The sequence below is a fragment of the Dromiciops gliroides genome, chromosome 6, assembly GCF_019393635.1.
Source record: "Dromiciops gliroides isolate mDroGli1 chromosome 6, mDroGli1.pri, whole genome shotgun sequence".
Lineage (NCBI taxonomy): Eukaryota > Metazoa > Chordata > Mammalia > Microbiotheria > Microbiotheriidae > Dromiciops > Dromiciops gliroides.
The window spans coordinates 15,129,138-15,156,624 of record NC_057866.1 but is presented as its reverse complement, the minus strand read 5'-3'; the positions used below and the strand labels follow the sequence as shown (position 1 = coordinate 15,156,624).

The window sequence follows — 27,487 nt, the reverse complement described above, 5'->3', positions numbered from 1 at the left end:
CTGCCCCTTAAAAGTTGGGGGTTTTGGGTTTTTGGGTTTTTTGGGTGGGTTTTTGGTGAGGCAATTGGGGTTAAGTGACTTGCCCAGGGTCACACAGCTAGTAAGTGTCAAGTGTCTGAGGCTGGATTTGAACTCAGGTACTCCTGAATCCAGGGCCGGTGCTCTATCCACTGCACCACCTAGCTGCCCCGGCCCCACATTTCTTAACCTCAGGGTGTACTGTGGATTGGCCCATCCCATTTACTAAGCTCTCAGCTAAGGCTGGGGAAGGCAGGAGCGGGATGGGGATGCTGCCAGATGGAGGAGCCCCCCCCCCCTTTTTTTTTTTGGTGAGGCAATTGGGGTTAAGTGACTTGTCCAGGGTCACACAGCTAGTAATTGTTAAGTGTCTGAGGCTGGATTTGAATTCAGGTACTCCTGAATCCAGGGCCAGTGCTCTATCCACTGTGCCACCTAGCTGCCCCTGGAGGAACCTCTTTTAACAGTTGGTCTGAAGTCAATCCATCCAACTAGCCATTATTAAGCACCTATTATATGCAGGTTTGGGAGTGACCTAGTAAAGAAGATCTAATTCAAAACCTGCCTCTGACATACCTGCTGTGTGAACTTGGCCACTCCCTTAACCTTTTGGTGCCTCAGGCAGGCACCTCTATATAAAATACCGAAGTCACTAATCTGAATGAAAGGGCTGGGTGGTTTCCGCATGGATGAAATCACAGGTGTGGACCTTTAAAAAGTACAAGTTTATATATTTTAAAGAAGTAAAGCCACCTTTGGTAGGAAAATGATTTTTTTCTCCTTAATTTCCTCAGATCAGTAAATTGGAGCCACCTAGTTACAGGGTATTTGGAGGACATCAGTGAAAGCCTGGCTTTCTTCACCATTTTGGTGTCATTTGCCCCCTTGGTTGCCTGGTGAAGCCTATACTGTCCTCTCTGTATCATGTTTTTAAATAATTAAAGGAAATGCCACAAATCAGTTTGAGGTTAATAAAAATCAAGATGTTGGGGGCAGCTAGGTGGCACAGTGGATAAAGCACTGGTCCTGGATTCAGGAGGACCTGAGTTCAAATGTGGTCTTAGACACTTGACACTTACTAGCTGTGTGACCCTGGGCAAGTCACTTAGCCCTCATTGCCCTGCAAAAACCCCAAAAAAACCAAAACAAAAAAAAATCAAGATGTCATTTTTTTTTCACCTCTAAATTCCTGGAGCCACTTGAAATCTATCCATGGACCCATATGCAGCATGGGGAGGGGTGTCAGGTGAAGAAACCCAGTCTAAGATAGTCTCCATCCATGGTCCTTTAGCCTGGATCTTGGAAAAACAAACAAAACCTTCTCCTTTCTGTTTCTTCCCTGCTACCCCACACATCTGTTGCCTTCAGAATTCAGCTCACTCCTGCTCTAGACTCTTTTTTGAAAACCTTAAATCTCTATCTAGATGCTAGCTAATATCATTGGGTTATGAACTTATCTTACGGTCATCTCGTCCAGCCTTCTTCCTTCTAGCCCAGGTTCCTTGTTCCTCTTGGATCCTATTTTCACTTGTCTTTTGGCTCTCTGGTCTGGCCCCCTGTGGACAGGGGCAGGAACCAGGGTTTAGTCATAAGTGGTTCATTCTGATAAACATTTAAAGTAAATCTGTATCTTGGTCCAGTTCAGAGCCTTTCTCCCTTTACTGCTTATTCTATATCCCAGTATTATATATCTCTAAGGAGGCCTTCTGCATAGATGTCAAGGTCATAGAGCAAGTAGTGGGCAGAAACAGATGAAAATGTCTTTGGGAACTATTTAACAAACTGAATAAGAATATGATAAAACATAGATACTGTTAATATGTGGTTTTCTTTTTCTTTTTTTGGCGGGGCTATGGGGGTTAAGTGACTTGCCCAGGGTCACACAGCTAGTAAGTGTCAAGTGTCTGAGGCTGCATTTGAACTCAGGTCCTCCTGAATCCAGGGCCCGTGCTTTATCCACTGTGCCACCTAGCTGCCCCAATATGTGGTTTTCTAAGACAATGTGTGGCTGGCGGATGAATGGCTTAGTGGCCTCAGTTCCATTTGACCTTGACCTCATTGAGAATATGACAACACGATTACATTCAATCTGCCTAAACACTTATTTTCTGCCAACTACATTGGAGGCCTTGTGTTTGGTGTTGGGAAGGCTACAAGAGGCCTGAGGCCTTGTCCAACCCCAGAGCTTGGGAATGCATTATTTAAACACAGGGGATAAAAATTAATGAGCAATTCAAAGGAGTGTCAGTACCATCAGAGTTCAGAGGTGAGTGAGTGAGTCATTTCCCTGTCACCTATGGTAGTTAGGGAAAACTTCATGAAAGAGGTGGCATTTGAACTCGGACTTTAAGGAAGGGTGGACTTTTGATTTCAGAAGATGAACAGAGATGGTGTTCTAGGACAGGGGAATTGTGGGGAGGGGATTCCTATATAGGTGTAACTTGGAAAGCCTCTCCAGTCCTTTCTAACTCTGGAAGCCAGTGATGAGATAATGCGCCTAAATCCTTTGGCAAACATTTGCTGTGTGTATTTATGTCTCTCTACATCCATATAAGCAGCACTAATGTGTATATGCATATATTGTATACATATATACATGTATCTATGCATGCACACATACAATAATACATGTAACATAAACAATACAGATATATATATGTTGCTGACAGCCGTGTATATGCAGTATGTGTATATAGGTGTACACACATTCGTATAATTAGTTGGGGTCAGCTACGTGGCATGGTGGCCTGGAGTCAGGATGACTTATCTTCCTGAGTTTAAATCTAGCCTCAGACATTTACTAGAAGTGTGACTGTGGGTGAGTCACTTAACCTTGTTTGTCTCAGTTTCCTCATTTGTAAAAATGAGATGGAGAAGGAAATGGCAAACCATTCCAGTATCTTTGCCAAGAAAGCCCCTGACTCGTGAAGAGTCAGACACGACTGAAACACCTGAACAACAAATATATCTATATCAGCATATATCTACATACTGCTGTTAGCCCAGACAAAGAGTGGGGCATGGTCTTAGGCACAATAAGATGGGCCTGCCTCCTGGAATGTTTCTCTTGGAGAGTCATAAGGAAAGAGACCAGAAAGGGAGAGAATGAGATCAGATTGTGAACAGGTGGGGTGTACCTAGGATACCAAGGAGAGGAATTCAGACATTGTTCCATCAGCAGAGGTTGGGGAAGAGCAGTGGAAGGTTTTGAATTGGACAGTGTTATGGACAAGTTAATCTAGTGATGGGGCACAGCGGATTGGAAGGGAAATCTCAGTCGTTCAATCTTCAAACATTTGTCAAGCACCTGGATGACCGGTGCTGAGCTAGGTGATAAAGATACAAAGATAACTGTCCTCAAGCACCTTGCTTTTAGTATTCTTGGGGAGAGGATTGAGGCAAGGGGATTTTGGGAAGTAGCAACTAATTGCTCAGGGATCAGGAAAGGTGGTGGTTGAGCTGAGTCTTGAAGAGGAAAAAGGGTCCTGAGTTCCCAGATTCAGTATATCTCTCTAGAGTCCATTGGACTGCCTTTGAGAGGGTCTAGAGTTTTTTTGGTACCTCAAGCATTGTCCTAACTGGTATTCTGTTCCCTTTCTAGAGGGTCCCATCCTATCTTGTAAGCATTGATTAAGCGCCTACTGTGCGCTAGGTTATGAGTATCCATCCATCCATCCATCCTTCCATCCATAGAAGGGAAAAAACAACAAAAAATTCTCTCTGCCCTCTGGACCTTTCATTGCATCTCTCTGAAGGTCTAGGAGGACAAGGACGGGAGGGGCTTCTACTTACTCCTAGCAATGTCCTCGCCTCAAAGACTGGGGTAGATGAGACCCCTCCTTTTGGAAATCTAAGAACACAAACGAGCCAGGGAGAATCAGGCCCTTCCCTCCTGGGAGGTTCAGTGCTGAGCACTGAGCTTTGGACGTTGGAATGCATGGCGATTTTGGCCTTGTCTGCTCAGCCAGGATGGAGGCTGGGTAGGAAAGGAGAGTGACAGGGATTGAAGAGGGATTATAGGGCCCAGCAGGCTAAGGCCAGAAGATAAAATGCTTGGATGAGAGAAGGGGATTAATTTTATTTTTATTCTCAGTAATGTGGTGGGGGTGGGGCAGAGGAGGCCGGGGAGGAACTGGCAGAAGCTGATGGGAGAACTGATGGTATAACAGCCCGTTCGAAGGCCAGGCCTCCGGTTTTTCTTCTCAAATTAGTCCTCAGGTGTCCTTGGGCAAGTCACTTCTACATGGGCTGGACTCCATGGCCTCTGAGGTCCCTTCCACTATGAGCCTAGGATCTGTACTATAGAATTCTGCGCATTCTTGTGTTAATTATTTCATTGCCATCTTCATTTGCCATCTCATCATGCGGCAAACAAATAATAACTGAGAAAGCAAACTGAGTTATCCAATTTAGTAGCAAACACGGTCACAATAAATGGGTCTGACCTCCCCAATCAGTCCTAAGACCCATTTATTGTTATTATTATTTTTAATTTGTAAATTTCTTAAAGAACTGTTTTATTATGCCTATTTTGCTAATGATATAGCTCAGATTGTTTCCTCAGTTTATTATTAATTATCCCCCACAATTAGCAGTAGGAAGAAGTAAATGGTATATTATGTGAACGCGATTGTGTTTTGTTTTTAGGGCTAAGGTAAGAATTCATCGTAGGTTCCTTTTTTCCTCCCCATGGGCAGGAGGCTGAACCAGACGACCTCTAAGCTTACAGAATAACACTGATATTTCTATAGCCAGTTAAAGTTTGCACAAGGTTTTGCATAGATTATCTCAGTTGACTCTTAGAGCAAACCCTGTGAAGGAAGCTTTACTGTACTTGATTGACAGGGAGGAGACTGAGGCTCAGAGAGGCTTACCAAGATCACTTAGCTAGTCAACAGCAGAAGCAATATTAGAACCCAGGTCTAGGTTCCATAGCACATGTAGCCTGCTCAACTTCAAGATTCTAAGACAGTCTTCTCTCCCCAGCTAAACTCTAATTTACTTAAACATACAGAGGTCTTTTTTGGCGTTGTGTCCATAAGATGTCACATGATCATCACTATAGAGTTCAAATGGCCCTTGGAGCTCATCTAAATTAGAGGGGCTTAAATTAAGCCCTTCATTTTACAGATGAGGAAACTGAGGTGAGGTGAAGGGATTTGCCCACGGTTGTCCAGCCAGTAAAGCGCCAGAGGTAGCATTTGAACTCAAGTCCTCTGTCTCCGTGCTCTTTAGTGAGTACTTGCTTGATTGATTGGATCTGCAGAATCACAACCATAACCAGCATGGGGCGATGGGGGCTTTGACCCAGGGGACTGGTACTCAGCGGAGCATGTTTCCTCCCCATAGGATACTGATCAGATTGGGAGCACTCCTTCCTGAAGACTGTTGGCAGTGTAGACCAAGGCTTTTATAGGGAGAAACTCCTTCTCCCCTTGTGTTATCACCTTGGTGGGGTGGGAGGGGAAGCGCACATAACCCACCCTCCCGGTTCAGCCATCTAGGGGATTGTTTCTCCTTGAGCATCTAGTTAGTATCATCCTCTACCCAAACCCAAACCTTTGGTGCCATTGGGTCTGACTGGGGTGGGCTGCTTTGGCCCAGCTTGGGCACCCAGGGCATGTGGAATACCTGGGCTCATCAGGGATAGCAGCATGTACCCACATCCAGGTATCCTGGAGTCTCTGTCACTCTTTGTTCTCCCTCTCTCGGACTTTGCCCCAGGTACTGGAATTCTCAGCCATCCTCTGAACAGGAGAGTTACCCTCCCCTTCCATGTTGGTTATCGACCAACCAGTAGGTTCTGTCCAGTTGTAAAATCCTCAGACAAGAAATGTGCCGTCTAGTCAGCCTTTGAAACCACCTCCCTAGAGCATAGAGACTAGGAATGTCCCATTCATGTCTCAGCATAAGCACCTACTATGTGACAGGTTCTGTGCTAAGTGCTAGAAGTGCACAGGAAGGAAAGGACAGCCCCTCCCCTCGAGGGGCTCACAATCTAACCAGTTACCTCTGCATTTTCTTGAGGAAGAGCAGGAACTTGTGTTGGCCACAGGGCTAGTCACAGGGTGGATCAGAGCTCCTGATGAGAGGTCCCTTCATGAGATTTGGCGCTATAAAGAAACTCTGAGGCCGTCCAGTTTGGCCCCTGCACTCTGCCGATAATGAAAGTGGAGCCGGGGAGGGTTAGCGAGTTGCTGGACATCCTGGAGGTCGGGATGGCCAAGACTGTCGTTGTTTTTGTGTTTGTTAGAAGAGAAGCTCTTTGAGGGCCGGGCTCTTGTTTTTGCCTTTCTGCCTACCTGCCTAATAAATGTTTATTGGTTGACAGCCTGAAGAGGGATTAGGTTTGTTCTGCTTGGTCCCAGAAATAAGAACAATAAATAGAGGTTGAAAAGAAGCAAATTTCATCTTTCTGTCAGGAAATAACTTCCTACCAACGAAAGCTTTGTAAAAGACAAGCGGGCTACCTCGAGAGGCTACCTTGCTGGAGGGCTTTAAATCAGGGTTGGAGGACCTCTCGTTGGATCCAATGGAGAGTTGAATCTTGTTCTGCTGAGGGTTGGAGTCCAGAAGACTCATCTCTCTGAGTTCCCATCTGGCCTCAGTTACTAGCTGTGTGATTCTGGGCAAGTCCCTTCACCCTGTTTGCCTCAGAAAGAAATGGAGAAGGAAATGGCCGGTGTCTCTGCCAAGAAAACTCCACAAGGGGTCACAAGGAGTTGGATCCCTTTGAAGAGCCATGACTAAGATGGCCTTGGAGACAGTCCACAGCCTCTCTGGGATTCTTTGGCTTTCCTTGCAAGGAGCAGACCCCGGGCCATTTCCATGGTAATGATCAACTACCTGGAGCTAGAGCTGTGAGTAAAGTTCAGCCTCTGGCTGAAGAGATTAGTGGAGCCTTTAGCTGTCCTAGTTCAGGCTGCTTTGTTGGGCCTCAACATATTGTGGGTGTCTCGGAGTCCCTCGTCCAGCCTGGGTGAAGCTGGTGGTGGGGACCCCCAGCAGGCTGTGCTCTCTTGCTTCCTGACCTCCACCGTGGTTGCGCCTTTAGATAGCCCAGTGGGATGTGAGGCCTTGACACCGCTTGAGCTGGTGTGGAGAGCTGTCTTATTTTACATGGCTGAGCATAACACATACATATGCACAATGATGTACCCAAGGTGGTAGTCTTTCTTTCTTTCTTTCTTTTTTTGGCAGGGCAATGAGGGTTAAGTGACTTGCCCAGGGTCACACAGCTAGTTAAGTGTCAAGTGTCTGAGGCTGGATTTGAACTCAGGTCCTCCTGAATCCAAGGCCAGTGCTTTATCCACTGCACTACCTAGCTGCCCGGGTAGAGTCTTTCTAAAGATAAGAGCCGGAAGGGGACCTTGCAGATCATCTGCTCCAAGCCCCTGAGGCCCAGAGAGGGAAAGTCATTGCCCAAGGTCACACATTAGCAGACCTGGGATTTGAACCCAAGTCCCAAACTCTGCTGCTTTTTTCACTGCACGTTTGGACTGTGCTGCTGCTAAAGATGCAGTGCTCTTTCTGATTTCTTGGGCCCTTTGTGGAAGGCTACAAAAAGGAGGCAGGGAACTTTCATGCTTCTTGTCTTATGGGTGTGGCCCTTTCCATGTCATCCCCTCCCAATTCATCTCCTTCCAGGGGGTTTTAAGGGGGTGTGTGTGTGTGTGTGTATTGGACACCCTCAGAAATCAAGGGAAGTCTTTCTTTTCTTTTTCTTTTTTTTTTGCAGGGCAATGAGGGTTAAGTGAGTTGCCCAGGGTTACACAGCTAGTAAGTGTCAAGTGTCTGAGGCTGGATTTGAGCTCAGGGCCTCCTGAATCCAGGGCCAGTGCTTTATCCACTGTACCACCTGGCAGCCCCTAGGGAAGCCTTTCTACCCCTTCTCCAAACAAAGCCTGTTGCCTGCCTTCATTGTTGAAGGAAATTCTCAATTTTAGTGAAAATAAAGACACAATTTTTCCCATCCAAGATCATGGACTCTTGGGGGTTTGTGGACCCCATGTTAAGAACAAGATTGATTGCTTATCCACCTCTTCCCCTGCTCCAAATCCTTTACTTACTTTTCAGTAGCTCCAACTATCACCCCCCCCCCAGTTTGCCCCTAACCTGACTTTTCATTTCCTAGAAGTATCAAAGTGTCTAAGACCTTCTCTTACTAGGTTCAACAATTTAGCCCAATGGATTAGCAATCCCCATCCTTCTGGAAAAAGGGAACACTCAATTCTTTGTTTCTTTCCCCCTACCCCCAGAATGTAAGCTCCTTAGAGAGCAGGGATAATTTGGTTTTTGTCTTTGAAATCTCTAGTGCCTACCATAATGCCCAACACTTAGTAGGTACTTAATAAGTGCTTGTTGATCGATCAAATGTTTATAGAACAAAGGATCGTATAATAGGATGGTACCTTGGAGATCATCTATTCTTTTTTTTTTTTTTTTTGCGGGGCAATGGGGGTTAAGTGACTTGCCCAGGGTCACACAGCTAGTAAGTATCAAGTGTCTGGGGCCGGATTTGAACTCAGGTACTCCTGACTCCAGGGCGGGTGCTTTATCCACTGCACCACCTAGCCTCCCCAAGATCATCTATTCTTGATTGTTGAAACAGAAGGAAAGTGAAGCCCAGGAAGGGGAAATGATTTGCCCAACATTATAAGGCTTATTGATAGAGCAGGATTAGAAACCAAGTCTCTTTACTTGTAGACCAGTATTGTTTTTACTTAATTACCTCATCCTAAAAGTATTCAATGGCAGGTGAGTGAGTGTATGTATATACATAGGTAGCAGTATGGCATAGTGGATAGAGCCCTGGACTTAAATCAGGAAGATGAGGGTTCAGTTTTTGCTTCTAACACTTATTAGCTCTGCCCGACCATGGGCATCCAAGCTGTTTGAGCGTAAGTCACTTAATACATAAAATGGGGATCAAATGCTTGAAGAACCTATGCTACAGGATTGTTTTGAGGCTTCATTGAGTAAGTCTGTACTATGCACATGGTGTCAGTGTTAAAGTACTTGAGAAATGTCAACTCTTTATTAAAACTTCCATGTATATGGAATATGTATATGTATATAGGTCTGGGTTTTGTTAAAAATCAGTTTTAAGGGGCAGCTAGGTGGCGCAGTGGATAGAGCACCGGCCCTGGAGTCAGGAGTACCTGAGTTCAAATCTGGCCTCAGACACTTAACACTTACTAGCTGTGTGACCCTGGGCAAGTCACCTAACCCCAATTGCCTCACTAAAAAAAAAAAAATCAGTTTCAGGCATGGCCCAGTACAATGGCGCTGAACACGGAGCACCTGTGAGACTAGAGTTAGAATCCCAACTCTGTCATTTGTGCCTCAGTTTCTCCATCTGTAAGATGTGGGGGGTTGGATTTCATGGCCTATGAGATCTCTTCCAGTTCTAGGATCTTGTATTTAGGGAGGCTGCTCCTTGGCAAGCAGACACAGTCTTTCATTAGGGACTATTTTAGGCACGCTGGCTAGCTTAGTTTAATTTTGTTGTTTCATTACCCACTTGAGATAGTGGGCAGGAGTGTAGCAGAATTACAGTAGTGAAGTGGAAAGAGGACTGGGTTTGGAGTCAAAAGCCCCAACACTACATACACTTACTATGTGTCAGGCACACAGGGCCTAGAGTTGGAAAGATCTGAGTTCAAATCTGGCCTCAGACACTTACTAGCTGTGTGACCCTGGGCAAGTCACTTAACCCTGTTTGCCTCAGTTTCCCTCATCTGTAAAATGAGGTAGAGAAGGAAATGACAAACCACTTCAGTATCTCTGTCAAGAAAACCCCAAATGGGATCATAGAGTCAGATATGATTGAAAAACAACTGAACAACAAATGTGCCAGGCATTGTGCTCAACATGGTTGATACCAATAAAAGCAAAGTTGGTGGGTTGTTTCCCCTCTCTGGCCTTCAGTTTTCTTCTCTGTAAGTTAATGGGGGTTGGACTTCTGCCTTTAAAATTTCCTGTCCTGGGGGCAGTGGATAAAGAATCAACCCTGGATTCAGGAGGACCTGAGTTCAAATCCAACCTCAGACACTTGACACTTAACTAGCTGTGTGACCTTGGGCAAGTCACTTAACCCTCATTGCCCTTCACCTCCCCCCCCAAAAAAAAACCCCAATTTCTTGTCCTGTGGAGACCTTACTGTGCTAAGAGTTGGAAGTCCTAGGCCCATTTTCAGGCTTCACAAATAGGTTGGAGAAATCACTAATCTCAGTGCTTCATGGTTATAAGTCCTTCTGATTCTATCCCATAGGAAAATATGCTTTTATTGTTTGGGGGGTGGATCAATGTTTTATTTGGACTGGATCAATGATTTTATTGGTATTGGGGAACTTCTGGTGTGGGAAATCCCTCTGCTGGTTCAGATTAGCCCTTGTATGCACTTTGCAGTCTCTTGGGGGAGTTTCCTGGGTTGTGGAGAGTTTGAGTGCAGAACTTGCCCAAGGTCACCCAGCAGGTATAGCTTAGTGGCAGGATTTGAACCCAGCTCTCTGCAACTTCAAGGTCAGCTCTCTATTGTAGTACTATGCTAAGCAGTCTCATTGGCAAGGGAAATATAGTGAAGATAAAAGAAAATCATAGTGGTGAAAACATGTGGGAAGTGGAAGTGATAGAGTCTCATGGATCTGGAGGGGCCCTTAGTGATCCTCTCATTTCACAGATGAGAAAACTGAGGCCCAGGGAGGTGGAGGGCTCCGCCAAGGCCCTGCAGCTGGTCGACATCTGCTTCTGAGGCCTCTACTTCAGGATTCGGTGCTCCTGACCTCCGGGTGATGATCCCATTTCTCCTTGACTTGTCATTGGGGGGTGTTTGAGAAGGCAGCAAAAAGGGGAAGTCGTCCTTTGGGCTGGGTTTCATCAGTACAGGTGGCAGAAATGGGAAGCGGAGGAGGTTCATCTGACCTTTTCAATGGGGAACAGAGAGCAGTGAGAGCATTTATGAATCTTTTGCTCTTACTGGCGGGGAAGGGGAATCTGGAAGGACAGGAAGGGTGGGCCTTCTTCACAATGCTTCTAAATGAGCTGGTTCTTCCCTGTCAGTTGGTCAGTCGACAAACACTAAGCTTCTGCCTTGTCCCTATGTTGTTGGAGGGGCTCGAGAGACAAAAATGAAAGTGAAATAATCTCTGCTCATGAGGAATTTTTAGTCTCCAGGGCAGTTGTCATGGACAGACAGAATTATTTGTAAGAGTCTTTGCATGGTAAATTGGGATGGGATATGAGAAAAATGGGAGAGGGACAGGAAAGGCTTCATTCATTTCCCCTCCCTGGGTCTTTTTTGTTATCTGTGAAAGGAGGCTTTAGAGTAACTGCTGCATCAGATCCCTTCTACCCTTGACACCCCCTGTTCTAAGGCCCCTCCCAGCTCTGACATCCCCTGTTCTAAGGCCCCTCCCAGCCCTGACACTCCCTGTTCTAAGGCCCCTCCTAGCTCTGACACTCCCTGTTCTAAGGCCCCTCCCAGCCCTGACACTTCCTGTTCTAAGGCCCCCTCCCAGCCCTGACATCCTGTTCTAAGGCCCCTCCCAGCTCTGACACTCCCTGTTCTAGGCCCCTTCCAGCCCTGACATCCCCTGTTCTAAGGCCCCTCCCCAGCTCTGACACTCCCTGTTCTAAGGCCCCTCCCAGCTCTGACATCCCTGTTCTAAGGCCCTTCCCAGCCCTGACATCCCCTGTTCTAAGGCCCCTCCCAGGTCTGGCATCCTATGAATCCACAACAGCGAATGGGAGAGGGGGCATCAGGGATAAGAAACATCAGGTGCCATTGTCCTTCTCAGTCAAGTCCTTGGGGGGAACATTGGGGTTTATAGGTTAGGAAAGTTAAGGCTACTCCCCAGGGAGTCTCTGACCCTTTTAAATAAGGCTGAGAGAAGGCTGTGGAAGGGTCTTTGTACCCAAAGGGTGCCCTCCCCACAGACCTGCCTTCTTAACACCCTTTGTTGGTGAGGCCCTAGGGCAGAGGGCAGAGCAGTGCTCTCCATCGAGTGCAGGCTGTTGGCTGGGCAACCTTTCCCCTTGTTAACTTTGGGCCTTCTGGTCACCGGCCCATGAAGACCAGCGTGGTCAGCATCTTGGGAACGGATCCTTTCCTTTTCTGTGCTTGTGTCTCTATCACCTGACACACATTAGGATCTTTAATAAATACTTGGGAATTATTGATTGACTGACCTGGAGTCAGAAAGACCTGAGTTTGAATCCTAACTCAGATATTTACTCTGGGCAAGTCACATCCATGCCTCAGTTTCCTCATCTGTAAAATGAGGGGTTTGACTTGATGACCTCAGTGATCCCTTTAAGCTTTGGGCAGTTGGGGTGGTTCAGTGGGGTAGAGTGCTAGGGCTAGAGTCAGGAAGAAAAGTTCCAATTCGGCTCCAGATACTACCTGTAGGACCTTGGTCAAGTCATTTAACATCTGTTTCCCTGCATTTGTTCATCAGTAAAGTGGCGATAATAATAACAACTACTTCCCAGGGTTGTTGTAAAGATCAAATGAAATAATATTTGTAAAGTGCATCCCACAGTGCCCGGCACACAACAAGCACCAGAAAAATGCTAACTATTATTATTATTATTTGTGGGGCAATGAGGGTTAAGTGAGTTGCTCAGGGTCAAACAGCTAGTAAGTGTCAAGTGTCTGAGGTCAGATTTGAACTCAGGTCCTCCTGAATCCAGGGCTTGTGCTTTATCCACTTTGCCACCTAGCTGCCCTCCCCTAGTATTATTATCAATACATCTATAATTTAGTTCTCCAGGAAATTTTTTGTTGCCCTAAGTTGTAAAAGCCCAACAATTATTCAGTCAACAGGTATTAATTGCTTACTCTTGGCCAGACGTTATCCTGAGCCCTAAGCATACAAAAGGGAGACAAACCTACCTTTTTGGAATTTATACTCTCCTGGGGGATTGGGACATGTTCACGCATAAATAAATACAAGACAGGCAAACTGTAAATACTCTGTGTGTGAGTGTCTCTGTGTGTGTGTATGTAAGTGTGTAAATGGACTCATTGAGAACTTTTTTTGAAGGAGGGTCCTTGAGCTGAACCTGCTCTTTTCCGAGGTGGGGAGGGGGTCCAGGCTCCTTGGAGAGACTGGCAGGAAGCTGCATTTGTGGGGCTCAGGTGGCTATATTTCTGCCCACATAGTGACCTCTCCTTCCTCCAGTCTCCTTGGGTATTAGTTAATTATTCTGGAAGAAGTAGAGATGTTTGACCCTGGGGTGGGGTAGGGAGACCAAGCAAGAGTTAATGAAGAGAAAAAGGGCTGGCCTTGAAGTTAGTTGGAGGACCTGAGTCTGAAGCCTGACTGCTACTTCATAGCAATGAACTCCATCTCTGTGCGCCTCAGTTTCCTCATTAATAAAGTGGAGACATAAGCAATAACAACAGCGCTCATTTATGTAGTGCCTTATGGGTTGCATAAATTACTATCTCATTGGATTCTCCCCCTGAAACTGAGGCGAGGTGGGCTTATTCTTTCTGTTTTACAGATGAAAAACTTTAGGTTCAGAGAGGGTAAGTGACCTGTTTAGGGTCACACAGCCTGAAACAGTTTTGGAACCCAGGTCTTCCTGATTCCCTAGTCGAGCATACTAACCATTAGATAATCCTGCCTCTCAATAATACATGTGCCACAGACCTTTTAGGGTGAGGAAAATGTTTTCTAGAATTTGCAATGCTGTGGAAATGTGAATTGGGGCCTTTTTTGGGGGGGAATCAGAAGCAGCTTTGCTTGATGGGAAGGAAATTGTTGTTGTTTGTCTTCATTCTTGAAGAGGACCAATGACATGGGGGTGATGTCATGACTTACAGTGAATTGGATTTAAGGAAGATAGGGCTGTGCAGTGTCACTAACCTCATTCTCTCCTCCAGAGCCATCTGGGTCCAGTGGCAAGATATAGATCAGGACAACTGGAGATGGCCCCAGATCTTTGAGGCAATTAGGGATTAAGTGACTTCCCCAGGGTCACATAGCTAGTAAGTGTCTGAGGTGAGATTTGAACTTGGGCCTCTTGACTCCAGGGTCCGTGTTTTATCCAACTGCACCACCTTGCTGCCCCTTGGGCAGGAAGGAGGAAGAGGTGGGAGTGGGTTGGACTACATAGCCAGTAAGGAAGGTCCCTTTTATTTTTGTTTGTTTTGTTTTTTTAGTGAGGCAATTGGGGTTAAGTGACTTGCTTAAGGTCACACAGCTAGTAAGTGTTAAGTTTCTGAGGCCGGATTTGAACTCAGGTCCTCCTGACTCCAGGACTGGTGCTCTATCCCCTGCACCACCTAGCTGCCCCTGGAAGGTCCCTTTTAAATCTGATCTGATCCTTCTATTTACCCTGCTGAGGTTCTGGCTGCTCCCCTGGGGCTCATCTCTTGGCTCTGTGGTCATGCTTCCTGGCTGGGGAAGGGCTGAGGGCTGAGGCCTTCTCCAGCTCTTGCTCTGCTCACAGGTAACTCACCTGGCTTAGCTGGCTGGTTTCCCCTGGAGACTTGTGGCCAGCTTTCCCTTTTCCCCTCCTAGGCTTGCCTCCCTTGCCCCAGGCTCAGACGGGCCAGAACTGGCAGGCCAAGCTCCCATAGGAATGACGGCTTACATTTTGAAAATGAGAGTCTTGGAGGGGGCTAGTTAATGGGAATGTGACTATTTCCATTATGTGGATGCGAAAATTGAGTCTGGAAGAAGTGAAGCTTTTCAGAGCTAGGATTTAACTGGTTGACTCCACGTTCAAGGTTCTTTCCATTGTATCGTACTGGCCCATTTGACTGTGAGGTCCTGGAGGGCAGGGACTTTTGTCTTTGTCTGTGGGGTAGGGGTATCCCTAGTGATTAGCACAGTGCCCTGCACATAGGAGGTGCTTAATAAATGTTTATTGACCGATATCTGACCCCACGATCATGTTTTCCCCCTAGTTGTTTTTCCATTCCCTCCTCATTAGAAATTGTTGCATATCAAAGGTGCTTAATAAATACTTGTTTGTTGTCTGAACCAAAAAAAAAATCCTTGTATTCCTGATTGATCCATTATTTCTCCCTCATAGAATGTAAGAGTCTCAGTTTTTGTCCTGGTATTTCCTAGTGCAGTTCCTAGCACATGAATATCTTTTTATTTTTTTTAAATGTCTTTTTCTTTCTTTTATTTTTTTTGCAGGGCAGTGAGGGTTAAGTGACTTGCCCAGGGTCACACAGCTAGTTAAGTGTCAAGTGTCTGAGGTCACATTTGAACTCAGGTCCTCCTGAATCCAAGGCCAGTGCTTTATCCACTGCGCCACCTAGCTGCCCATGAATATCTTTTTGACCCATTGAATGCCTATTATCTAAGTGTAGAGACCTGTGCTGGGCACAAGGGTTTACAAAAAGACATAAAATGACAGAAAGCTCCAGTTCTGGAGGGGCTTCGAATGTCGTGGAGAAACTGGCACATGCTCTTGTAAATAGAAGAAGCAGGCAGAGCTGGTCACTAAGCCAGGGCTTCCATCCTTGGTTCAGTCTCCTTTGCCATTGCTTGAATAGAGAAAGCGCCTGAGGTCAGCCCAGTCCGGCTTTGGCCCTCATTCCTGGCCTTTCTGCCCGACACTCAGAGAGTATCAGAGCCAGAAGGGATCTTGGAATATTACTATGGAGAATGGGGAAAAAAGTAGCCTTACCTTCTCCAAATATGGATTTGGAGGTTCTAAGATAGAGGTATTTGAATTAGAGCACCCAAATTCTTATTTGGGCTCTGCCTCTTTCTATTTGGGTCACCTTGGACAAGTCATTTTACTGTTCTTCCTAGCATCAGCTCATCATCTATAAAATGAAAGCATTAGGCCTTTATATTCTTTAAAAAAAAAAAAAATTTTTTTTGCAAGGCAGTGGGGGTTAAGTGACTTGCCCAAGGTCACACAGCTAGTAAGGGTCAAGTGTCTGAGACCGGATTTGAACTCAGGTCCTCCTGAAAATAGGGCTGGTGCTTTATCCACTGCCCCACCTAGCTGCCCCCCCCCCCAGGCCTTTATATTCTTAAAAATTGAGGACCTTCTCTCCTCCAAAGCTCTTAAAATGTAGGTTTCATGTGCATATGCACACGCATGTATGTATGTGTGCACACATGCATAGATGTGTATCTATGCATGTATATACATGTATATGTACACACACATCTACATCTACATGTATATATTATATATATGTTTACCATATTAGAAATCAAAATGTCTTAGTATGAAAATAGTTTTTATCTGTAAGGGGCTAAAATTCAAGCTAGTCTGCCTAAAATCTCTAATGAGTGGTCGCCAATGAATTATAAGCTTTAGCAAGAGTTAGACTTTTAAACATTTATTAAGGAGAATAAGAATTTGGTGAAGAGAGAGAAAGGCCTAGATTCATCTATCTATTAAAGGGAGAGAGCATTCCTAGCTCCCTTCTCCACCAGAGTCCTCAGGAAAGAGAGCGAGTCAGTGAGCCAGCGTGCTAGCCTCCCCCTTCTTCCTCCTACAAGCACACGTCACTTCCTGACGCCAAAGAAAAGACGCATGGTCCTGCCCTCAGACGCCTTCTCCTCATGGTGGAGCGTCCTGCAGTAAGTCTCCAGCAGGTAGCGTCATTCCAATTGTTACAGATCTCAGGGACCCACTGAAAGGTCCCAAGGACCACTGACCCCGTTTTGAGAACTACTGGACCAGGTCCTTTCTAAGGGCCCTTGTAGTTCTAAATCTATGAACCTATGGTCCCATCGCCTTTATTTACTACCTAAGTGACTTAAAGCAAGTTAATTGGTGTCTCTGGGCCTAACTTCTTCCTTTGTAAAATGAAGGGGTTGGACTAGATTAAGGGTCCTGAACTGGGGTCATCTTAAAAATATTTAGTATGTCAATATAATTGTATGTATGTATGCACGCATTATGTAGGTGTAACTATATGTGTGTATACACACACACGTATATCTCAGTAGACATTAGTATTGGATCGTTAAAATTTGTAATCCTATTTATTTTAGCCCGTGATTCTGAGAAGGGCCCAATAGGCTTTACAGACTCACTGGCCTGAAGGGGGACAGGACACAAAACAGGTTCAGAACCTCTAGCTTAGATGATTGCTAAGACCCCTTCTAGTTATGAATCTTAGCAACTTGAAACCTAGAACGCTAACTCTGGAAAGGGACTTTAGAGTTCCTTTTGTTCACCTCTTCTCATTTTATATTTGGGGAAACTGAGGCCCACGGAGGTTAAGTGACACCCAATGTAACACAGTAAGCATCAGAGGAAGGCTTGGAACCTTGGTCCTTTGGCTCCAGAGTCAACATTTCGTGTGTCTTTCAGCCACCCACCACCCCCCACCCCCAGTACTGTGTAAATTCCTTAAGAGCAGCCACGGTTTCATTTTTCATATGCCCAGGGCCTGGCCCAGTACCTTGCACATAGGGGGTCCTACAAGAACTGAATTGATTGAATTACAACTCAGTGTCCTTCCTATGACACTGGATTAGTAAGGAAGGATCTAAAGTTAAATGGATGAAGGAAGCCACTGAGGGGAAGGGAAGAAGGGAATCATCAGTTCTTCGAAGTGAAGTGAGGAAGGCCTGGTGGGTCCGGTGGCTTCCCAGCTGTAGCATTGGGGGGGGGGTATATGTGGGCACATGCACACACGTGGGCACACGCACACGAGGCCTCTTGTGCTTTTCTCAGGGGGGACATGAGGGAGGTTTCCAGAATCGGTGGTAGATTTCTGCAGATGTAGATAAGCTTGTGATCTCTTCTGGAAAGGATGTGAGCCAAGAGATAAGACAGCAGGAGGCTGGTGAGGGGAAGTGGTCAGCTGTGGCTGGGCCAGCCTCAGTTAGGGATGCTTCCCCTGTGGCTATAGCCGCAGTAACGTTTGTGGAGATTTCACTTTTGATAAAGTTGCTCAAATTCTCTTCCCAAACTGGCACAAACACTGGCATGTGACTGAGGAGAAGGGTCCTATGGAGGGCAATCCCTTTGACTTCAGGTTGGGAGAGCAGGACCAGTCCCACCAAAGCATACATTTCCCTTCTTCTCCATCCCTTTCGGTGCTGGGCTCCACAAAAGCCCTGCTGCCTGTGCAGAGGGGTGGCCCTTCACAGACCCTCTCTAGCATCTCATCAGTTGGGCACCTGCGCCTGGTTTCTGTTGGGTCAAGGGCAAGCCAGGGGGCTGATTTTCTGGGGTCTCCTCCCAAATCTGGGTACAGTCTGTGAAGGGTCTTTAAGCCTCTTACTGAGTCATTGTTTCAATTACTCTGAGGAGGAGGAGAATCATTGAGGGATTACAGTTCATAGGGTCACGGTTGGGAGGGAACATGGAGCCTAGATTGTCAGAGCTAGCATGAAACAGACTGTTGGAGCTGGAAGGGACCCTAGAACACAGAACAGTAGATCTGGGAAGGACTGTGGAACTCAAGGGTTTTATATATAGCTGCCCCCTGCTCCATTTCCATTTGAAGAGGGACAAAGATTCCTCCCTCCTTTGGAAATGAAGGTTTCAGGGGACAGCTAGGTGGTGCAGTGGATAAAGTACGGGCCCTGGATTTAAGAGGATCTGAGTTCAAATCCAGTCTCAGACACTTGACACTTAACTAGCTGTGTGACCCTGGGCAAGTCACTTAACCCTCATTGCCCCACAAAAAAAAAAAAGAAAAGAAAAGAAAGAAAGAAAAGAAGTAAAGAAATGAAGGTTTCTGCCATTTTTTGGAGCCACGCCAAATCTCTCTCTTATGGGGAAAAGAAAGGAACAAGCTTTTATCTGGCTACGAGCTAGGCACTTGGCTAAGTGCTTTCCAAGTATTATCTCATTAGATCTTCACCACAGCCCTGTGAGATAGGTGCTGTTATCATCCCCATTTTAGAGATGAGGAAACTGAGTCAGAGTGGAAGTGACTTAACCAGGGTCACACAGCTAGTAAGTGTCTGAGACTAGACTTGAACTCAGGTTTTCCTGACTCCAGGGGCAGCTCTGAAGAGAATTTGTAGAATAACTCCTCCCATTTCTATTGGGTGTTTAGGTTTACAAAGTACCTTCCTTACCACCACCCTGTGAGTTGAGTAGGATAAATATTATTATCTTCATTTTGTAGATTAAGAACCTGAGGCTCAGAGAGAGCAAGTAATTTCCCCAGTGTGACATCCAGTTAGTGTAGAACAGAGCTGTCGCTTCGGATGATGCTTCTTCCTTCCTTCCTTCCTTCCTTCCTTCCTTCCTTCCTTCCTTCCTTCCTTCCTTCCTTCCTTCCTTCCTTCCTTCCTTCCTTCCTTCCTTCCTTCCTTCCTTCCTTCCTTCCTTCCTTCCTTCCTTCCTTCCTTTCCTTCCTTTCTTTCTTTCTTTCTTCCTTCCTTCCTTCCTTCCTTCCTTCCTTCCTTCCTTCCTTCCTTCCTTCCTTCCTTCCTTCCTTCCTTCCTTCCTTCCTTCCTTCCTTCCTTCCTTCCTTCCTTCCTTTCTTTCTTTCTTTCTTTCTTTCTTTCTTTCTTTCTTTCTTTCTTTCTTTCTTTTTTAGTGAGGCAATTGGGGTTAAGTGACTTGCCCAGGGTCACACAGCTAGTAAGTGTTAAGTGTCTGAGGCTGGATTTGAACTCAGGTCCTCCTGACTCCAGGGCCGGTGCTCTATCCACTGCGCCACCTAGCTGCCTCATGATGCTACTTTCATAAGGAACTTGTTTCCTAGGAATCCTGTGTCTTTGGGCCTACCTAGGCCTGCCCGTGTCTTCGTCTCTGTGGGAAGCGGTCGGGTTTCAGCAGGACCTGGTACCAGATGGCCAAGGCTGGCCTTGATTTCCTGGTTGTCCCTGACTGAGGGGCTGAAAGAACTACCCCAAAGGGATTCTGTGGGTTTTAGAAAAGGTTTTACCTCCTTCATAGAGGGGGAGGAATAGAAGCACATTCTGTGTTCCTTGGAACAGTACTCCTTGAGTCTAGGAGACCTTGGGCCTGTAAATGATTGGGCTAAGGGCAGAAATAGGAAGGGGATCTCCTCAAAGTCAACTTGTTTGCAGAAGAGAAGACTCAGGGGAGCTATGATAGCCATCTTTAAGTACTTGAAAGGTTTTCCTGTGGAAGAGGGATTGGACATGTCCTCCGTGGTCCCAGACGATAAAACTAGGGGCAGTGTAGACATTACAGGGAGGCAGATTTCAGTTCAGCGTAGGATCTGGGATCTAGAACTGGGAGAGGCCCCAGAGATCCCCCAATCCTGGCCTCTCCCCCTCTCCCCCACTGCCATTTTAGAGACGAGGATGGTGAATCGCAGAATTGTTTAGTGGCTCGCCAACGCCACATGGGCAGTAAGTGGCAGAGATGAGATTTGAATCTAGCTCTTCTGATTCCCTGGTCAGTCCACCAAGGGCTGCCTTGGAAGGTGGTGGGTTCCCCATCACTGGAGATTTTTGTCAACCAGAATTATGAATGACCTCTTGTAAGAGTTGGTGTAGGGGGGATACCTGTGCAGGAATGGGTTAGGCCAGATGATGTCTCCGATTCCTTCGGTTATGTGATTGGTGGCTGTGTGTGTGTGTGTGTGTGTGTGTGTGTAGAGGGTGTGGGGGTAGTGCAAGGTAATTACATTCCCAGACAGAGTCTGTAGGAATATATGACCAATTGCCTCGATCCAGGGTGATATTAATAGATCAATAAGCATTTATTAAACACCTACTGTGTACTGGGGACACAAATACAGAGAAATACAAATCCTTTTTCTCTGGGAGCTTAAGAGAACACATATATTGCTAAGCATATAAGAATGACTTTAAAGTGGCTTTAAAATACTTCGAGGTCAGTTCGTTCTTTGTGACTTTCTGCATAGGAAGCAGATGAGATTAGCAGAGCTGAAATCTTCAGAGGTTTTTGTAAGGAGAATTTCCTTTCTTTCCACTCTAAATATGGAAATTCCTGCAGGGAAACAATACAGTCTTGTTTCCTCTACATCATGCTGTCTCTGAACATGGGGAAGTCTGTGTCCTCCCATGGACAACTGGTAGCCATAGTGTAGAGTAGGTGCTTCTTGGAGCAGGACCAATGTGACCCAGTGGTTTCTCACCCTGTACCTTATTCTTTCTTGTAGAAGCAATTGACAGAAGATGACGCCGATGAGGTGGAAATCGCCATTGACAACACGGCCTTCATGGATGAATTCTTTTCAGAGGTAGGCATTCAGCCTGGTAGAGAAGATTTGGGTTCAAGTCATGTCATGTCATTTCTCTTAGGCCTCAGTTTTCTCATCTGTGTAGTGGGGGTGGTGGTGACAGTTAATCCTTTTGCCCTAGCCATCTTCCTGGGTTATTGGAAGGGAAATGCTTTGTAAACCCGAGACTGATAAAGGAATGTGAGCTGGTCATCGATCATTCCTTCTTTCAGACCCTCTCTTGGCAAATGTTTTTGTAGTTTTTTTTCATTAGAGACTTCTTATTCTGAAGCACAAAGAGCAAGGATATTTTATTCCCTTCCTGAGGTAATTGGGTTAGCCTTCCCTCCTTGAGCTCACAAGTGTGTAAGAAGTCTTCCTTCTCTACTTTCACGTGGGCACAACTGAGCCTGTCATTGGTCCTGCTTGTTACTGGTCATTTTAGGGGTAAATCCAATACCCGTGTGGGCTGACTGGGGAAGCTTCAAGCGTGCCTTCCCTTCCTTTGATCCAAACTGTCCGACTGAAGCGTCTCAGGAAGGTGACTGCCTAGAAGGGGAGACCCCATAAGGATTGGAAAGAGTCATCTTGTCTTCTCTGAAATTGTTGAAGTCTTAGATATGTGCAGTAGGGGGGGAAATGGCTCACTACTAATGGGAAGGAGTGTGGAGAAGGTGCCTTTGGGAGAAGTTTGAGGTCTTTTAATTCTGCAAGCCTTTACCTGTGAAGATACAGAGACCAACCCTGAAGCAGTCCTTGGCTTCAAGAGGCTTATATTCTAGCTTGTATCCTAGCATCTTTTTACTTCTTTGTATGCTGTGAAGACAGTTTTGTCCATTTTGCCCTGACAATCACCCCTCTGGTTAGTCTGTTGTTATCTCTTGTCTTAAGCCATCTTGTTATCAGCTATCTTTCTGTTGTTGTTGTTTTTTTTTCTCAACACCAGCCTCTATGTCCTGATAAGCATGAATGTGGAGCTATTTCTGTTCAATATCCCCAGAAAAGCCATTACCTCAAGAAAAATTAACTCATCTGTGCCCTGCTCTGGGCTTTCTCTTGTGCAGGCGGCTAGGTGGCACAGTGGATAGAATACCAGGCATGGTGTCAGAATGATCTGAGTTCAAATCCAGACTTAGACACTTACTAGCTCTCTGACCCTGGGCAAGTTACTTAGCCTCTGTTTGCCTCAGTTTCCTCAACTGGGGATGATAAAATGGGGATAGTAACAGCACCTACCTGGACCGGTTGTTGTGAAGATTAAACAAGATAATAATTTTAAAGTGCCTAGCACAGTTCCTGACACATAGTAAGCACGATGTAAATTTTAGCTATTATTATTTGCTAATATTGTTTAGAGATCTTGGAGCATTCATGGTGGTTGTTGTTGTTTGTCCTTCATTTTTTTTTTTTTTTTTAGTAAGGCAATTGGGGTTAAGTGACTTGCCCAGGGTCACACAGCTAGTAAGTGTTAAGTGTCTGAGGCCAGATTTGAACCCAGGTACTCCTAACTCCAGGGCCGGTGTTCTATCCACTGCACCACCTAGCTGCCCCATCCTTCATTCTTGAAGAGGACCGTGACACTGGGGAGCTGATGTCATGACTTGCAGTGAATTGGATTTAAGTGAGGCAGGGCTGTGCAGAGTCACCAGCCTCACTGTCTCCTCCGGAGCCATTTGGCTCCAGTGGGAAGATGTAGATCAGGATGACTGGAGATTCTCCCCGCCCCAGTATTGAGATAAAGAGGCACTCCTGGAGATCCAGTGCCCTGAGACTTCCCAGGCCACTTGTATTTTTAAAAAAAGAATCTTTTAAAAAATTATGACCTTAGCCAACATCAACAAACATGTTTCCTTATACAAAGAAGAAGAGAAGAGAATTGTTCATGAAACTGAAAAAAATTTCAGTCTGCTGGAGGGAGCTCATGAATTGATGAGATCACAGATTGGTTTGAAACTGCAAATTATCTATAGCTGTTTTTTTTTTTTTGGGGGCTGGGCAATGAGGGTTAAGTGACTTGCCCAGGGTCACATAGCTAGTGTCAAGTGTCTGAGGCCGGATTTGAACTCAGGTCCTCCTGAATCCAGGGTCGGTGCTCTATCCGCTATGTCACCTAGCTGCCCCCTATAGCTTGTTTTTTTTTTTTTTTCGGGGCAGTGGAGGTTAAGTGACTTGCCCAAGGTCACATAGCTAGTAAGTGTCAAGTGTCTGAGGCCGGATTTGAACTCAGGAACTCCTGAATCCGGGGCCGGTACTTTATCCACTGCGCCAACTAGCCGCCCCTAGCTTGTTTTTTAAAAAGAGTATTTTCAACTCAACATGATAGGACCAACACTACCCTGCTTATGTGTGACCCCTTCTCTACTTCCTTTTCCTCTCTTTTCTGGATTTACTTCTATTTTTGCATCTCTATCACTATTCTCCTTCCCTATAACTGTTCCTCCTTAAATAAAAGCCCCCTCTTGTGTGTGCGTGTGTATGTATATATATTTCTGTGGTACCTTAAAGGGGCTCCTTTAGCACCATACTGAGACTCCGGGATAGTTTCTGCTTTCTTCCTTAGCATTTCTACCTCTCCTGCCTGCATCTCACCTGGTTCTTGGTTAAATGCTTCTCTGGCCCTTTCAGACCAGGTGTGGGAGTGTCAGTGCTTCTCTCTGGATAGATGTGCCTGAAGGCACACAGTGAACTGGTCCTTTATCTTCTCTTTTAACCCCATGATAAGATAACAGGGTTGGGCACATTCTAGAGAACATTGTAAAACCCCAGGATATGAAGTGCTTCCCCTGAGACTCTGGGTGAAGATCCCCCTTTGATATGCACCACGGGACGTGGTGAAGCAGATTCCTCAGGCTTTGCTTATCGGGGGAGATGTTGCTGAGATATAACTCATTTTCTGGACTAGCTTCAATCAGTTACCCAAGATTGTTCAGGGGCTGATTTGCTTCATGCTTAGGCTCTGCCTTCTTAGTGGTGATGGTGGGAGAAGGCACAGGACCATGGCTATTTCAAGGCTGCCCAGGCTAATAAAACTCAGATCCTGTCCTCAGACAGCTGTATTCATTCAGGAATCTACAAGAATTAAAAATAATAATTTCTTTCTATATTTGAGGTGCAAAAAGGCCTTTATTAGTCTAGTGATTTTCTGAAAGCTTATGAAAACCAAGTATCCTGAACTAGATACAACTTAGAAGCCCAGCTGTGGGATGAAATCCACTGTAAAGTAATGGAGAGAACATAAGATGACGACCCAGGGGTCTGGGTTTGAGGAGGAACACTTAGTAGAATGGAAAGACCCCGGAATTAGGGGACTTGGATTTCGCTTTCTGCCTCTGAAGCTAACCTGTGTGAACTTTGGGCAGGTCACTGAATTTCCCTGGTCCTCAGTTTCCTCATCTGTCAAATTTGGGGGTAGATCTCGATAGCCTTTGTGGTAGACTTTTTTTTTTTGGTGAGGCAATTGGGGTTAAGTGACTTGCCCAGGGTCACACAGCTAGTAAATGTTAAGTGTCTGAGGCCGGATTTGAACTCAGGTCCTCCGGACTCCAGGGCCGGTGCTCTATCCAGTGGTAGATTTTAATTGGAGCTCTTGGTTCTGTGATCTTGACCTTGTCCTGGTCGTGCTCTCTAGCTGGCCTCACACTTCAATTCGCTTCTGATGTGGAAATACCCACTTGACTTGTTGGTGCTAAAAAAAACAAATGGTTTTGTAAAACTGAAAGCACTGTAAGCTGTGCGACATATAGAGAGACAGGAAGATGGGGGCTATCATTGCGTAAGAATGGAAGAACTTAAGTACTTGGGTTCTTTGGACAGAATGATCAAGAAGTCCCAAGAGGGGGCAGCTAGGTGGCGCAGTGGATAAAGCACCAGCCCTGGATTCAGGAGGACCTGAGTTCAAATCCGACCTCAGACACTTGACACTTACTAGCTGTGTGACCCTGGGCAAGTCACTTAACCCTCATTGCCCCACAAAAAACAAAAACCAAAAAACACTGTAAAGAAGTCCCAAGAAACTTTGTTGAGTAATGTGTCTTCTGGTGTGGCTGAGCCAGTTGACATCCGGTGTGGTGCCAATGGTAGCTACCCTACCAGGAAGTCTAACACTCCTTGGAAGCGAGCTGGATGAGTGGAAGAGATAACATCAGAACTCTGTGGTCGTGCCAGAAGGTCTTGCTTGTCTCTCTACTCGGCCAGCAGAGGCCACAAAGGCCAACCCCTTCATTTAATAGATGAGGAAATTGAGAGCCAGAATTGTGTCAGAACTAGGAGCAAAGGGTGGAAGTTGGAAAAAAGGCAAATTTATATTTAATATGAGGAAAACTTCCTGTTATTAGAGCTATCACCCCATAGTCAGTAGGCATTTATTAAGTGCTTACTGTGTGCTGGACACTGTGCAGAGAGCTGGGGATCCAAAGGGGAATGGGGTGCCTCAGGAGGGCTCTCCTCAATGGAGGTCTTCAAGCAAGGGCCACATGACCATCTGTTGGGGATGGGGTAGAGTGAATTTTTGGTTCCATTTGTGTGAACAAGATTATCTTTTCCAACTCAGAGATTTTGTGATTCTGTGACTTGTGTTTGTGGTCCAGTATCACACAATGAAGCTGAGGGTTTTTCCCCTTTCTCAGAGACAGAGTGGAAACACCGGCACTAATCATTTGGCCACACACATGCTTGAATAAATTAATGAATGAAAAAAGCATTTAGTAAGTGCTTTCTTTGTGCGCTAAGCTCTGAGGACCCAAGTCCAAGCAAGGAAGCGTGTTCCTACCCTCAGGTGGCTTATGTTCTAATAGGGGAATGGTGAGTGGCGGCCAGGGAAGATTTTTGGGTAGGAAGTCAGCATGAAAGTTGAATGGTCGGGCTGATTTACTTACTGTTCTCCCAGCTCGAATTAGAGTGATCCGTGGCATGGTGGGCCTCAGATTGGGCAGGATAAGGTGAGTGCTTAATGGTCATGTCCCAGACCCGCCTTGTGAGACCTTCAGCTCCAGATGAATGATGGACACTTGGATGGGTCTCTGAAATCACAGTGGGAATATTCCTTCCAATGGAGTATTTTGAAGCCCTCATCTTCTCTTCCTATGCAGCTCTCGACAGTCTTCTTGTCCTGTGTGCTGGGGGACCTTCCTCTAGTTCTTGTGACATTGCATGGATACCAGCAGAACATATGGCCTGTGACCATCGATTATCCCTTGCTTTTGCGGTGTGACTAATTCCCTTCCTTTTCCCAGGCATACGTCAATTCAGAGAAATCTTTTATGCTGCCTGTCCTGTCTTTTATTGGCAGCTTGGTTCTGCCGATTCACTCTCACAGTGTCTCTCTCCATTGTTCTTTGATTGACCAATAGCTTAAATTCTCATAAGACTGTGGCATTTTATGGCTGCTAGGTTCTCAGACACTTACAAGTTGTATGGGGATGGGCAAGTCACTTCACTTTGTTTGCTTCAGTTTCCTCATCTGTAAAATGAGCTGGAAAAGGAAATGACATACCACTCCAATATCTCTGCCAAGAAAACCCCAGTTGGGGTCACAAAGAGTCAGACATGACTGAAACAACTGAAAAACAACATTGAAAAGATGAACCTTTGTTTCAGGGAGAAGATTCGTATTATTAAAAACATTGTGCATTTTCTTAAATTCAATATAGCTCACTTGCATTCTTATTCAATTCTGGGCCAAGTTCACTGCCCATCAGCAGTGTGTATCCAATGAATATTTGTATATGTATATGTATCTATATATCTATAGATAAAGATATATAGATATAGGTGAATCTTTAGGTCTTTGTAGCATCCATCCAATTGATTTCATAATCTGGACCATGGCAATTATGTGGTGCAGTAGATAAAATGCTGGACCTGGAGTCTGGAAGATTCATTTTCATGAGTTCAAATATGGCCTCAGACATTTACTAGCTGTGTAACTCTGGGCAAATCACTTAACCCTGTTTACCTCTCAGTTTCCTCATCTGTAAAATGAGCTGGAGAAGGAAATGACAAACCATTCCAGTATCTTTGTCAAGAAAACCCCATGAAGAGTCATACACAACTAAACGTGACTGAGCAAGTCTGGACCATGGGTATTTTTCATCCACTTGATTTTTCTTGGGTGGAGAGTTAGGCTTCAATTCTTTGTGTGACTGTGGATTGGATTTAGGAGGCTCAGCAATGTTTTCTGGTCTTGATGGAATAAGCATAATATTGTCCACAAGCAGGAGCATCCAGAGGACCTTACTATCTAAATGTCTTCCATTTGTACTCCATATTGGAAATGTTCCATGACAGTGGCAAACACATTTGGCAGGCATTTCTATCTCCTTCATGACTTACTTGAGATGAACAAGCAGAGGG

General features: G+C 45.6%; 1 protein-coding gene across 5 annotated transcripts in view; it reads left to right on the top strand.

Annotated features, from left to right (window-relative positions):
- Nucleotides 1-27,487, top strand: part of STX3 (syntaxin 3) — a 55,478-nt gene that overhangs the window by 4,160 nt on the left and 23,831 nt on the right. For all 5 annotated transcript variants that reach the window (XM_043972762.1, XM_043972760.1, XM_043972764.1 and 2 more), the window contains exon 2: nucleotides 21,077-21,157. In XM_043972762.1, coding sequence (XP_043828697.1) covers nucleotides 21,077-21,157 — 81 coding nt within the window. The remainder of the gene's footprint in view (nucleotides 1-21,076; nucleotides 21,158-27,487) is intronic.